The sequence below is a fragment of the Hemicordylus capensis genome, chromosome 2 (assembly GCF_027244095.1).
Source record: "Hemicordylus capensis ecotype Gifberg chromosome 2, rHemCap1.1.pri, whole genome shotgun sequence".
Classification (NCBI taxonomy): domain Eukaryota; kingdom Metazoa; phylum Chordata; class Lepidosauria; order Squamata; family Cordylidae; genus Hemicordylus; species Hemicordylus capensis.
The window spans coordinates 327,856,692-327,870,656 of record NC_069658.1 but is presented as its reverse complement, the minus strand read 5'-3'; the positions used below and the strand labels follow the sequence as shown (position 1 = coordinate 327,870,656).

Below are 13,965 nucleotides of genomic sequence, written 5' to 3'. Positions count from 1 at the left end.
TAACAAACTATAACTGAATCCAAATAAGACGAAGGTACTTAATGTGCGGCATCAGAACTTAGGAGACAAGTTTGATTTGCTGGTTCTGGATGGGCTCACACTTTGCTAGAAGGAACAGGTACACAGTCTGGGAGTGCTTCTGGATCCAAACCTCTCCCTAGTGTCTCAGGTTAAGGCAGTAGCCAGAGGTGCTTTATATCAGCTTCAGCTGTTTCTTGAGATAAACTACCTCAGATCAGTAGTAGTATATATCCTGGTAATCTCCAGACTTGACTCTGTGTGGGGCTGCCTTTGTACATAGTCCGGAAACTGCAGTTGATACAATAAGTTTCAAGACAAAATACAAAGTGCTGGTAACGCCTTAAACAGCTTAGGCCCAGGGTATCTGGGAATGTCTTCACTATGAGCCCCATTGAGATTATCCAGAGAGATTTATCTGTAGTTGCCACCAGCTTGTCTGGTGGCTACACAGGGACAGGCCTTCTCTGTTGCCCCCTTGAGACTCTGGAATGTGCTTCCTGCTGAAATAAAAGCCTTCTCATCTCTGATAATTTTTAAAAAGTTGCTGAAGACACATTTATTCATTCAAACTTTTAAACTAGACTTGTGGTTTTAAATGGTTTTAAGTTTTAATTTCTTTTGTTGCTGTAAGCCACACAGAGACAGAAGTTTGGGTCAGTGTACAAATATAATGAATGAATGAATAAATAAATATTACTTTCCCCCCCCAGGCAGAAAGTCGGAAGAAGGGAGCTGGTTTAGGGACCCAAGGGAGGCCCAGCAGAAGGCAATCTAATGAAACATACCGAGATGCTGTGCGGAGAGTCATGTTTGCCCGTTATAAGGAACTTGAATAAATATGGAAAGGAATCCCAATACATTCAACACATCCTGTACCCTGCTGTCCTTTGTGTCTGTCTTTTGTTTTTTGAATCAATGTTTTTTTTGCTGCTGATGTGTTTTTTGTTTTGTTTTTGGAATAAAACATAAAAGTCAATATTTGGCCTCTGCTTTTCCATTTGCCACATTTCTGTGAGCTAATTCTTATTAGGGAAATAGTTTTCATGCAAATCTTTTTGAAGTGACAGTGAGTGTCTTATATGCCTCCTCTCTGCAGTCCTTAATTACAACCCTCTGAATACAGTTGAACTATTTCATATTTTACTGCATACACCACATTGGGAAGAAGGGGACATAATCCAATACCAAACAAAGAAGATTCCTTTGGGATGCTGGCTTGGGTGGAACTGGGCTTTGTAAATCTGACCTCATAACTATGTGCTGCGCCCTAGTTATGTATGTGCAATTCACACTAAAATTAATGGGGTTTTCCTTTGCCTAGCTGCAGGTTAGTTTTTACCTTCTGTACTTTGAATCAATGATACCCAAAAAGAGAGAGTTCTTTAACCCATTCTAGAATTATGCTGAGTTTAAAATTGTTTATAATGAAATGGTTGGAATAGAAGCAAGAGCAGACAAAACAGTGTTCTTTTGTTTACACTGATACTCTGCTTTGTTTGGAGAGCTCAGTTGGGGTGTGACTTTCCATATTTAAAAATTACCCTATCTCCACCATTTAGCATGGGAGAACACTAGCCAAGACAAATACTTGAGAAGGGACATAATTAGGGAATATGTCTCAAATAAGTATGTATCAAACGGTATTAACTAGACGAAGGGGAAAACCAGCATTTGGTCAATGGAATGAGGAACAAATAAGCAGGAAACTAATTTCCTTTCAGTTGGGCTGGGTTTTAACTTGCACTCATAGGTCAGACTCCAAGTGTCTTCTGTCCCTTTGTGCAATTCTGCAATAGCCACTGTGGGAGAAAATACCAGAGGTGGGTGAAAATAAAAGCAATTACTGTACCTGCTTTCCCCAAAGAAGCATGTGCTAGATCAGAGTTTCTTAACCTTGGGTCCCCAACTGTTGGACTACAACTCCCATCATCCCCAGACATGGATTTTGTGGCTCAAGATGGTGGGAATTGTAGTCCAAAAACATCTGGGGGCCCAAGGTTAAGAAACCCTGTGCTAGATACTTATTTCGTAGCATTTTGGTTTAAAGTGTACAGTGCCATTTGGTCACACATTTTGGTCACTCTTTATTTCAGTGCATTTTGGTGTTATTTTGGTTGTCTTGATATTCAGTACAAATCATGATGACCAAACTTGTCTTGGGTTTGCATGAAGAAAATGCATAGCAAAGGCAGAATTCCTATTACAAAGTTCACGGAGTTTATTCAGTGGCACCTGCAGTGAAACGTGGCTGTGGCATAGGTGCTGTTTCTGAACAAGCAGCCAGCATTATTTGTTATTGCCACCAATTCTACCCCTCTCTAGTTTGCTGGTACACAAAGGGAATTGGGGGGAGGACACCAGTCACTGTCCTGTGGCACACTCGTGTGCCAGGCTGACTGAGTAGCTCCCTTAGGGCTAGTAGTTTTCTCTTTTACAGAGAAATAATAATAATTTATGAATGTTCCTAATAATGGGTCTCTCACTTCACGTTTACTTGCCCCCTTTCTTGGACATAGGCCCCATTGAACTCAGTGGTTAACATGCTGACTAATGAAGTGTGCTCACAGTGTGCTGCATGCCACATTATAGCAGCCCAGATGCTCGTGTGTAGGGAATTTTCACCTATTTCCCTTTTCCTCTGAAGCACTCTGTGCTGCCCACAACTGTCATTTATTATTTATTTAGTACATTTATATACTGCCCCATGCAAAAAAAAAAAAAAAAAAAAGGCCCAGGGTGGTTCACAGTATAAAAACAATTAAAAACATTGAGTGTTGCATGACCCCCGGACATATTTTTGGGTTGCATAGAGTGCTTCCGAGGGAAGGGGAGATCGGTAACAATCTCCTCCCATGCTGTTTTAATCTGGAGTGTAGCCTGAGTACTTCATTCGTATGGCTGTCAGCCAAAGGAACCTACTTCTGCTTATGTCGTGCAAAGACACACGAGCCATGAGCTTAAATTTTTTAACAAGACCAAGTGGCAGCGTGTGTACAGTCACGTCAAATGGAGTTTAATTAAATGTGACAAGCCTATTTTCACCCAAAACTTAAGTGGTTCTTTTGAACAGGTTTGTAACGTGCAGGTAAAATCTGCAGTTCTAGAATGCTAATTTGATTTTTTGGTTTTAAACGTTCTTTTATTTAGTGCAAACGTATATATGAAAATGCATTTGACTGTCGTCGTATATATAGGGCTCTTCGCAATGTGGTGCAATTCCAGACGTCTTTCCCGAAGGTAGCTCTACTTGTGGAGCCCTCAAAACGCACTATGTTGCAAGGAGAATTTGATTCGCTCCTCGCCCTGTCGATGTGGTACCCGCATTAGTAGGTGCTGTGTCTGGAGTGAGATTTGTGACATTACATGTCCCGGCACATAGTACTTGCGATTTAGTAGCGGTGAGCGACACGCCCCCTCCCCCCGCGCTATTTGCAACCATTTTTTGAAGATTAAAACTCATTCAAGCCATTACTAAGGCGACCCGTGCCTTGCCATTTCTTGTACCTTTCTTGAAACAAGCAGCGAAGCTATCATTCCCCAGCCCCCAAACCCACCCACGCCTTTGCTCGCTGGGGGTAAAAAACGGGGCTAGGGTGTTTGGACTGGCTCTGCGAAGACCTGGTTAGAAAGCGACATAGTTGCGTGGTCCCGGTTTGAGGCACTAGTCATTCCTGGGCATGTTTGCAGGAAATCTCTGGCTGTGGTGGGGCTTACTCCCTTCTACGCGTGTGCCTAGGAGACGGGAGCCTTAGAAGGGCAGGGCTGCCTTGCCGCAAATCTCTTACTTAAACGATTGTCTGTTGCATGGCAGTTCTTTCAAAAGCCTGTGGGATAGAGTGCGCGTATAAATTCATCTCATATCTATATATATATATAAACGTGGAAGAGATACGGAAGGAGCTCTGGAATGCAACTCCGCATTAAAAGCAACCTTCGGGGGGGGAATGCCCAGAGTTCTCTTAAGCAGGCAGCTTCATGAAATGGCCGGGGCTGCCAGGGATCTAACGCCACAAGATGGTTGTACGCGCAGTCGTCGTCGCCACTCGCCTGCACAGAATGCAGGAGGAGGGAACTGGCCGGGGGGGGGGGGCATGACGACATCCATGGAGGCGAGCTAGAGAGTCACGCCGCAGGTACATTCTGAGCCCCAGCAGGGACCAAGGGCGAAGCTTCACAGTCACAAACCTATGGCATGGTCTTCGAAATAATTCATTTTCCTGCAAACAGTAACAGCAAGCGAAACACACGACTCTGCCCAGCATGCAAGCCGCGTAAAGCTAATGGACGATGCTTCAACACACACACACGACACGTAGCGGCGGCGGCGCCCACTAGAAGCTTCTTGGAAAGTGGCGCGGGGCACTGTGGGTAGAAGACGACGAGGTTTGCTCCAGCGCCATTTTGTGTGGTGGTGGTGGTGGTGGTGCTGGCGGCTGCGGCGGTGGCTGACTGCAGTGGTGGTCGCAGCAGGGCGCCCCTTCCCCCCCTCTCTCTTTCTCCCTCCCTCTTGAGTGCGGAATCCTGGGGTTGGCGACGCGTAGAAGAAGGTGACTCGGTATCGAGAGCCAGGTAAAGTGCCTCGGCCGTGAGTTCGCTTATTCTAACACAGCCCCTGCTTGCTGCTGCTGCTGCTCCTCTACCTGCCCCTGTGGCGGTGCTTCTCTCTCTCTCTCTCTTTCTCGGGCGATGCTAGGGACGGAGCCGGCCCCGTTTTGTTTTGTCCTTTGGCTGGCGCGCGCGGGCTAGACGCGATCAACCGTCCATTTTGTGGGGTGGGAGACTTGCTGTCACCAGTGGGTCCCGGTAGGAGGAGGAGGACCCTGGCCAGGATTCCTGTGGTCAGTGGCGTGTCTCCTTGCTGCTCTCCTTGGGTCCCCCTTGTTTCCCCCCGTAGGGGCGTATTGGGCGAAACTGCGGCCGCTGCCGCTGGTGGTCGCCGGAGCCGCAGCAGGTGTGGCCGTCTCCTTGTTCTGCCTCTGCCCTACACTCGGCGAAGTATCCGCCACCATGACATGGCGCCGTCTTTTCGAGACGGTGCTTGCCTTATTTCAACACACACACACACCCGCGTGCCGTATTTTTCCTGGCTTAACTGTATGAATGTGATTATTCGGTTAATCAAATCCGATGCAGCCCTGTGGGATATTGGGGGGTGATTCCTCTGGGAGGTTTCCAGTGTGCTTTCTTCAGTATGCCTAGGTAGGTCGCTTTCCCCAAGGGTTGCTCAAGTAAACTATCGCTGGTTTTTCTGCAAAGATACAAAAAGGTATTTTCAGATGCAAAGTATGCTGATTATGCTTTAGTGCCACAGTTTGTCAGCGGTGGTAAACAAGCAGAATTTTTGGAACCCTCAGTTTGTAACAACACTGACTTCAACAGTCTTCGCTTTAGAACAAGTCGCATCTGCGTTGATGGATCCCCCTCCCTTTGTTTTCTAGATTGACATCCTGGTTTATTAGAAGTGGTTTAGCTGAGAACTGAAGACGAGCCATGGGTTCAGACAAACGGTATGTAATACTGAAATGTCTGCTTATACGTAATGGTGGCTGCCATTTTGGAAATGTAAGCTTATACGATGAACACTAGGTAAAACTCATGGTTATCTGTGCTGCTTGAATGCTGTGTCTCCTGGTGTGAGTTCATTGTGGATAAAATAAATGCTTTGGTGGCTGTAACAGATAAAAGCTTGCTACTACGTGCACAATCCTGAATTACCAAATATTCCCTTGTGGTGTTTCTTTTCTATATCTATAGCTTATACAAAGATAAACTAATACCCAAAATCAAATGAAAAGTATTCTTATAAAGCACTTGTGCTATAGGATGCACTTCTGCGTGTTTAAGCAATTTGTGGAATTTTATGAGTCTCCCCTACATTTGTGTCAGGATGCAGAAATGCTCAGCTAAAGTTGTGTTATGACACAAATATTTAAAAACCATCATGAAACAGGGCTCTTTGAAATAGAGAATGGTTCTCACACAGCATGTAGGTTTTACTCCCTAGGATGCAGTCTCTCCAAATTGTACTGCTGTGTAATTGCATCATGCAATTTGGCTGGGGCTGCAGCACTTTCTGCTGTCCAGTTAAGACCCTGACTAATGAGAACTGCAGTCTTCAAGCTGTATTATTTCCAAATTCTATTTGTGCAGTGTGAGCAGAACTGAACGGAGTGGAAGATATGGCTCTATCATAGATAGAGATGATCGTGATGATTGGGATTCCAGAAGCAGACGGCGAGATTCTGACTATAAAAGATCCAGTGAAGAACGAAGAAGTGACAGATATGATGATTACCGAGACTATGATGGTAGAGATTACGATGGCAGAGATTATGATGGCAGAGATTACGACAGCCCTGAGGTGAATGAGATGTTTGTGTACTTTGTAGGTTTTGAATAATGCACAACATTAAACCTGGTAACCCTAATAGCTGACATCCAACTCAGTTACAAGCAGGGAACACTTCCACTCATATGCGAATAGGAGGGCCAATTTTCAGCTGCCGCCTCCTTTGCTCTGCTGCTTTCAGTGCTTCCTGGTAGTCCCCCAACCCTTAGGGACCTAGTTTTGGGAGGGGAGCAGTGTTCTCTCTAATCCTTTTCATCTCTGGGTGGCAGTATCAAAGCAGTGTGTGCGCATGTGCATTCAGAGTGGGGCCTTCCTTGAGTGGGATCTAAAATTAACTGAGCGGACATTTAAAAAAACTTGTGAGTGCACACACGTGCACACACTTTAGAGGGAACACTGGAGGGGAGGATTGTCTGCTGTGTTTACCTGAATCCAAGATTAGTTTTCCCCACAAGTTCTTTGATGATAGAAATTAGTTGTCTTAAATTCAGAGTCCTTTTCCTTTCAGATGAATACAGTGTAACCTATATTTAACTTGTATTTTTAAGGGGCTTGTCTTAAATTCGGGTAAATACAGAGTAAAATCAGTCTTCTCTCTGTGTGAGGGAAACATTTCTCATGTGTCACTCTTAGTCTGTATGTCAGCCTTTGAGTGTACTTGCATTCTTTCTCTTGTCCATATTAAGCACAGCCAGAAAGTATCCCATTGATTATCAATTGTGTATAGATAACATGGCTGGAAACTTAGTTTTGTTAAATATCTTCCCACTGGATAAGAAAGAACTTTCTTATTTCCCAAATTTAGTAAATTTGACGAAAATAGACATTGGACAAGATCCTAACTAGTACTTCTGTGTACAGAAGACGTTTGACAGAGGAGGGTAGGGGCAGTTTTTATCTGCCCCCTCCCCTGCTTCCCATGCTGACTCATGTACCCCCAGAAAACATGTCCTTGAGGGTTGGAAGATCCCCAGGACCAGATTTTGGGTGGGCTTGGGGAGCAGCGGAGTGAAGGGGGGATTGATGAAATTAACTCCTCCTCTTATACGAGTGGAACAACTTCTTTTTGCAGAACTATTGGGATGCTGCACAGTGTCTGCAATGAACATTAGTGCTAGCTGAGAGAGATTATTGGAATTGTATAGATGTTGAAGCCACCTAATGGTGCAACAGGGAAATGACTTGATTATCAAGCCAGAGGTTGCTGGTTTGAATCCCTGCTGGCATGTTTCCCAGACTATGGGAAACACTTATATCGGGCAGCAGTGGTATAGGAAGATGCTGAAAGGTATCATCTCACACAGTGTAGGAGCGGGCAATGGTAAACCCCTCCTGTATTCTACCAAAGACAACCGCAGGGCTCTGTGGTCACCAGGAGTCGACACAGACTCGACAGCACATTTTACCTTTATAGATGTTGATTGCTTTCATGTGTCGTATGTTTATCTAAATAGGTATAATGCTATAATGACCCTGTAATGTGTCATTGCATCCACTTGTAATCTGCATGCTCTCTTGGCAGAGGGAACGTGAACGTGAGCGCCGTAATAGTGATAAATCAGAAGATGGGTATCATTCTGATGGTGACTATGGAGAAAATGATTATAGAAATGACATTAATGATGAGAAAGAGAGCAAGACCATCATGTTGCGTGGGCTACCTATTACTGTTACAGACTATGATGTGAGTAACATTTTAACAGTTGACTTCGTGTGGAGTGAATTAAAATTCATTATTACTTAAAAGTAGCATCTACAGTTTTTAAAAGCACTCAGTTTTATAATAAGCTTTCTTAACAGTTTGATTTCTTCATCTTCTCAAGTGAACGCATAGGGGTTCTGTGTCTGTGATCCGCCCGTGTAAGGTACACACAGGGTTTCTGAGATACAAAAAGGCACTCATCAATGGATGGGTGGGTGTGATGACGGTTGCTGATTCCAACTGGCTCCATAACAGTATTCAGGAAGCTGTGAGGGAGGGTTACCAGCTCTCATTTTCTCTTCCCTCCCCTCACAGCTTCCTCACTAGAAATGCTTATTAGAAAAAGTACAGAAAGGATTTCTAGGGATCTCCTTATATGGATTCCCATATAATTCCTGTAAATCTCTGGAACTTGATCATACCAAAGGTGGTCAATAATGTTAATACATTTTTCTCTGTATAGCAACAAAACCTGGAATTTAAGAGCTGAATTAGAAAAGTAGCTATGCTTGTATAGCTACCATGTATGCTTGCTTGCAGGTCACATCCATTGAAATCAGTGGGTCTTTACAGAGAAATGTGTATAGGATCTGGATGCAAGGATGATAAAAGTGTATGTGTCTGGAAACTTTCTGTTGACACCTCTGAACTAGATCACATTATATCTGGGTTGTTTTTAAGTCCTTGAATTTGTTTGTGGATAAATGTCTTGGATTTATCAAGCAGCCTGCTGTTAAACTTGCTAATTTTAATCTTGCACTCTGAAAATAAAACTAGTTTGATTTTCTGTGTATCTGCTGTAGTAAAGAGAATACTAAGTAAACATTTTAGTCATTAGTTACCCAATCTCTACATTGCCAAACTTTTTTAAAAACACTAATTCTATTTTATTAAAATTGGATACAGATTCGAGAGATCATTGAATCCTGTGAAGGTCCTCGGCCTGCAGATGTGAGGCTGATGAAGAGAAAGACAGGTGAGAAATCTAACCTATTATCTTGGCATTGTCTTCCTCTTCCCCAGGCCTAAAACAATTTCCAAAAAAGTGCCCCACATCAGCAAGTACAAATGACAAATCAAAGGTTTGCCATGGATAAGGAATTTGGCCTTTTGAAAGGCTATAGATAGTGGAAGAAACCTTCATTTTAAAGATATATATATATATATATTTATTAAAAAGTATCGGTAAGTAACACTACTGTAAATTGATTTTTAAAATTTAGTAGTCTATTGCATGTTTTATCTTTAAACATGGATCCCATTCAGGTGGAATGTAGCCTGTTGAGGCAGCTTGGTTTCCTTGCCATGGCAAAACAAGAAGCAAATTCAGAGTTGACGTCGCATTTATAAAACTGCTTTGTCGTGAAGTAATGAAGCAGTTGGAGAGAGATTCACCTGTTTTAAAGGAACTGACTAACACAAGTATCCCGTCTATATCTGAATGCTGTCTCTAGGTGTAAGCCGTGGTTTCGCCTTCGTGGAGTTTTATCACTTTCAAGATGCTACCAGCTGGATGGAAGCCAATCAGGTTGCTTCACTCACCAAGTCTAGATATTCCTGAAAATGGAACAAGTCTGTACAGTTTTTAAAAAGGAATAAATAAAAAACTGAAGGAGTGGTTTGTTCCAAAACCGTGACTTCTAAAGATCAAAAGCTTTGTATAGATTAAAATTTTTTAAGCAAGATGAAATAGTGTTAGACCTCACCAACTGATTTTGCCTAGCCATCTGTAGAATCAGCATGCATCTCTAATGTGTAAACTATGCATTGTTGATAGTGATATTAACATACCGTTTTAAGTACTTAACCTGATCGATGCCCTTCGAGAATTATTTCTACAATAATTGCTTAAGTGTTCAGCCAAACAAGATTTTCAAAACACTACAGTATTCTGGTTGTGTGTTTTACGCAAATGCTAGCTGTGAAAATGCAATCTATGAAACCTGAATATGGAAATGGTTGCAACTTTCAAGTAATGAACATGCCTTTTCAGTTTCACTTAAAGTGTGACTTCAAACTTAAGAAAGGCAAGTATTGCATAGAATGAAGAATGTGAATAATGCAACCAACAAAAATGGATAATCTAATGCACAGTGAATTATTTATCTGTGTTTTCCCAATAAATTGGTATGTTATTTGTTTACCAGTTTGTTGTACCCAAACTATTTTCTATTCCACTAAATTGCTGTAAACCTAGATCCATGCAGCTGCTGGAGAGACTAAAACAGAGTAAAAAAGCAACTATTGTTTCTAAGACTGAAAAAAGCATCTTGTGCTGAATTTTACCATTTATCATATTGGTTAATAGAAGTCAAAATCTATGGAACATGAGTAACCACCACAGCAGTTAAGCTTGAAGGAGTAGCTTAATCCTTGCATGCTTTAACTGCCTTGTATAATGTCCATAGCATGTAATGGTGGTACAAAAACTGGTGCATAAATTAACCTTACTAGTAAATTATGAATCACAATTTTAATGTATACAAAGCTATATTTATTCATCATATTGAGTCAAGTTCAAATTCACTCCAAAAACAACCATACATTTTCTAGTATTAGGGAAAAAGTAGCTGAGTGTCCCTAGTGGCCCTGATGCTGTTTACTCTCCGACAAACATGATATATTGTAAATATGCCAACATCTTTTGTTTGTGTGTGCATATTCCAGTGAGTTCTGGGCCCTTCAACCTTTCCCTCTTCCCTCGGGAAACTGTAGCAATAAAGGATGAGATCTGCACTCTAGATCTGCCAGATCTTTTAAGGTTTTTAATAATTTAGAAAGTCAGTTTCTAACAACTCTCAGCTAAATTAGGTTTGGCCCATTTTAATTCTATGTACACACCCCCAGACATACTTCAAGGTGCATCTCTCTGAATGAAAAGCTATAACAGACATGTGGAAAGTTAGGGGGTACATGGAATTCAACATAGATAGAGATCAGTTTAAAAACTCAGGAACTTGGCTTCTCGGTATAAACTTGGCTTCTCTGTATAAATTTAAGTAGCTAATGCTTTATACTGATTTTGAAGAGGCACGGAAAACAAAATGAACTGCTATCCTATTGGCAAAACTTCAGTGGCAGCCTAGTTATTGGTGAAAGCTACTGTCTGAAGAACACAAACCTCTTACACAGGCTTTCATGTGAACTGATGAATTAGTCAAAAGGGATTCATACTGAACATGTGTTCAGTTCATGACATCTAATTCAGTCTCCAGGAATTGTAACTAGGGGAATTACTGTACTTTCAAAGGGGCACACCATGAAGAAAACAACCAAATCGTTGGAAGTTTTAAAGCTCTAGGGTGTTTGGAGTTGGGGAAGAAGTGAAGCAGTCACTTAACAATACTTCAAAAAGAAGTGTGTTGCTATGCCATTAGGACTCGGTCTCCTTTGAGACATTTCCTGGTTCCATGTCAGCGCTTAGTTTTGGCAGCTTGATCAACATTCCCTGATTCCGTTTACTTTTACTGCATATCCCATTTTCTTACTGCCCGTGTCGTCCTGCAGGATTGGATGGGCAGAGCGTAGGTGGCGGTGGTTGGTTCTCTACGTCCTCCCCATATGTTGTCCATTTAATTCATGAGCACTGAATCCTCCGAAGTGTGCTCTGCCTTGGGAAAATGGACACACATACTGTGAAATTGGAATAACTAAATGTGCTTTTTTTGCAGAAAAAACTGGTGATCCAGGGGAAACAAATTGCAATGCACTACAGCAATCCCAGGCCTAAATTTGAAGACTGGCTTTGTAACAAGGTAAGATGTTCCCACACAGGTGAAATTCTGCTAGCTGCTATGCTAGAACTTCATTGTAGTGGGCCATTCTTATAGAAGTGTATGTTACATAGATTTAAATTTAATTATATTTAAATTACATTTAAAGTTAGGGCAATTGATACGATAAGACGAACAAAATGTATTAAAATACCATCAGTCTGACCACAAATGAGCACAGACAGTTCAACAAGCTATTCATAGGGAATGCTGGAAAAACTTAAATAGCAGTTTAAAAAAACTTGTGTTGTAATATGATGGCAACAGGCCATCATGATCTTCATTTTCCAAAAGAGCTGGCATTGTGTATTCTGATAGAGTGAGAACTTCCAGATGGATTAGAATTAGGAAGTGACTTCCAAATATTGTTTGCCCATATTGAAATACCCAAGTTTGGGGTCTTATCCAAAACTACAGATGAGAATGTCTACACAGCTGTCTCCACTATGGGCCTTTGTTCTTAGTAGATCTTATATAAGTATCAATATTCAGCTTTAAAGCAACTAGTTGTAGAATCACTGGGTTTGTATCCTAAGTGCTCATAGTCTGGAGAGAAAAAGTTCCACTTGTGCAAGGAGGAAGGGTGATTTTCTCCCCTTTCTACTGTAGTCACCCTGTACCACATGGTGTGCTGCTCAAGAGGGCTCCCCCATCTTTGGAAATATTTTAGAAGGGCACAGGGTCTTCAGAGGGAAAGGGAGATTGGAAATTTACCATTCACCCTAGTGTGAGCGGAACTTCTTACACTTGCTCTACAAGTATTTAATACATAACCCGATGATCCTTTAACTACTTGCTTTAAAGATGAATGCTTTTGTTGTAAAAAAGTTGTTGCATTTTTCAGATATATTAAATATCTTTCAGAAATTAAAAAATAGTGTTAAAAATCAATAGTCAACTGAGGAAATGCAGATCTTAATAGCTTCCAGAAAAGCTTTCATCCACAAGATATATTCCCCTTAGAACTATTGATAATGACTATCCTCTGTAAAAACAACTACAAATGCAAGTAGTTTGCTTGCATGAGTAATATAATACCTGAAGTAGAGAGACACGAAAAATTATAGTGGCTACCTCTATGAGTAGAAGACTCACAAGATGTGCCTTTGATAATCACAGAAGTTGCTACTGCAATCGTCCATGTATCCACACTTCAGACAAGGTCATTAGTGATAAAACAAGGGGTTCTGAATTTTTCCACAAATTGGGATGAGCATTAATAGGTTAACAAAGATGCTGTCTCATAAAGGTGAAGTGTGTCGTTAAGTCAATTTCAGCTCCTGGTGCCCGCAGAGCCCTGTGGTTTTCTTTGGTAGAATAAAAGAGAGGTTTACCATTGCCTCCTTCCGTGGAGTATGAGATTATGCCTTGCAGCATCTTCCTATATTGCTGCTGCCTGATATAGGTGCATACCAGCGGAGACTTGGACCAGCAACCTTCTGCTTGTTAGTCAAGCATTTCCCCGCCGGCTCATAGCAAATATCAATCCTCACTTGTGGCCAAAGTAATATTCTGCCTACCATATCCAGCCATTTGAAGGTTGTGGTTTCTTCCCTCAGCATCCATTCTTTCCTTTATATCTTTCTCTAGGATTCATTTTAAGCATCTCTAGTCTGTTCCCCTTGAGTAGCTGTGTAAAAATTGTGCTTAATAGTGACAGTCTTCGGGTCTTAGAAATTCCATAGACTTGGACTTCTTGGTCTCCTTCCAATGAACGGTTTTCCCTCAAGTGTTTTACAGAGTGGATTGTAGATAGAGAAGTTAAAGCTTGACTACATACAGAGCACATTGTTTAATCTTTAAAATTAGCAGTGATAGGAGCCTCTTAAAAAGACTGGTGGTGATTTGAAGAACAACTTCATATATTCTGTCTTGAATGCTGGGCTCTGCAAAAGAACTGGCTCTAAGCTGATCGGTGGCAACACATACCCAACTTGCTGGCTTTAGAAGTTTGCCATTCTTGTAATGGTTTTACGTTATAGTAACTGGAGAGCAACAGTTGTGATGGTAATCTCAGAAGAGTTTATTGTAACTCTTACTTGAAAATAATTGGTATATATGTGGCATGTCCTAGAGTATGTCTAATCAGCTGTGTAATCTAAAATGTACTGGGTTTGTTT

At 41.7% G+C, this 13,965-nt stretch overlaps 2 protein-coding genes across 5 annotated transcripts in view; both read left to right on the top strand.

Annotated features, from left to right (window-relative positions):
• Positions 1-997, top strand: part of RBM6 (RNA binding motif protein 6) — a 142,032-nt gene extending 141,035 nt beyond the window's left edge. For all 4 annotated transcript variants that reach the window (XM_053293811.1, XM_053293810.1, XM_053293808.1 and 1 more), the window contains one exon: positions 732-997. In XM_053293811.1, the coding sequence (XP_053149786.1) occupies positions 732-857 (126 nt within the window). In that variant the 3' untranslated portion in view covers positions 858-997. The remainder of the gene's footprint in view (positions 1-731) is intronic.
• A 3,439-nt stretch (positions 998-4,436) lies between these two features.
• Positions 4,437-13,965, top strand: part of RBM5 (RNA binding motif protein 5) — a 42,870-nt gene continuing 33,341 nt past the window's right edge. The window contains exons 1-7 of the mRNA XM_053293812.1: positions 4,437-4,590; positions 5,460-5,528; positions 6,172-6,382; positions 7,893-8,054; positions 8,979-9,048; positions 9,527-9,600; positions 11,744-11,827. Of these exons, the coding sequence (XP_053149787.1) occupies positions 5,512-5,528; positions 6,172-6,382; positions 7,893-8,054; positions 8,979-9,048; positions 9,527-9,600; positions 11,744-11,827 (618 nt within the window). The 5' untranslated portion in view covers positions 4,437-4,590; positions 5,460-5,511. The remainder of the gene's footprint in view (positions 4,591-5,459; positions 5,529-6,171; positions 6,383-7,892; positions 8,055-8,978; positions 9,049-9,526; positions 9,601-11,743; positions 11,828-13,965) is intronic.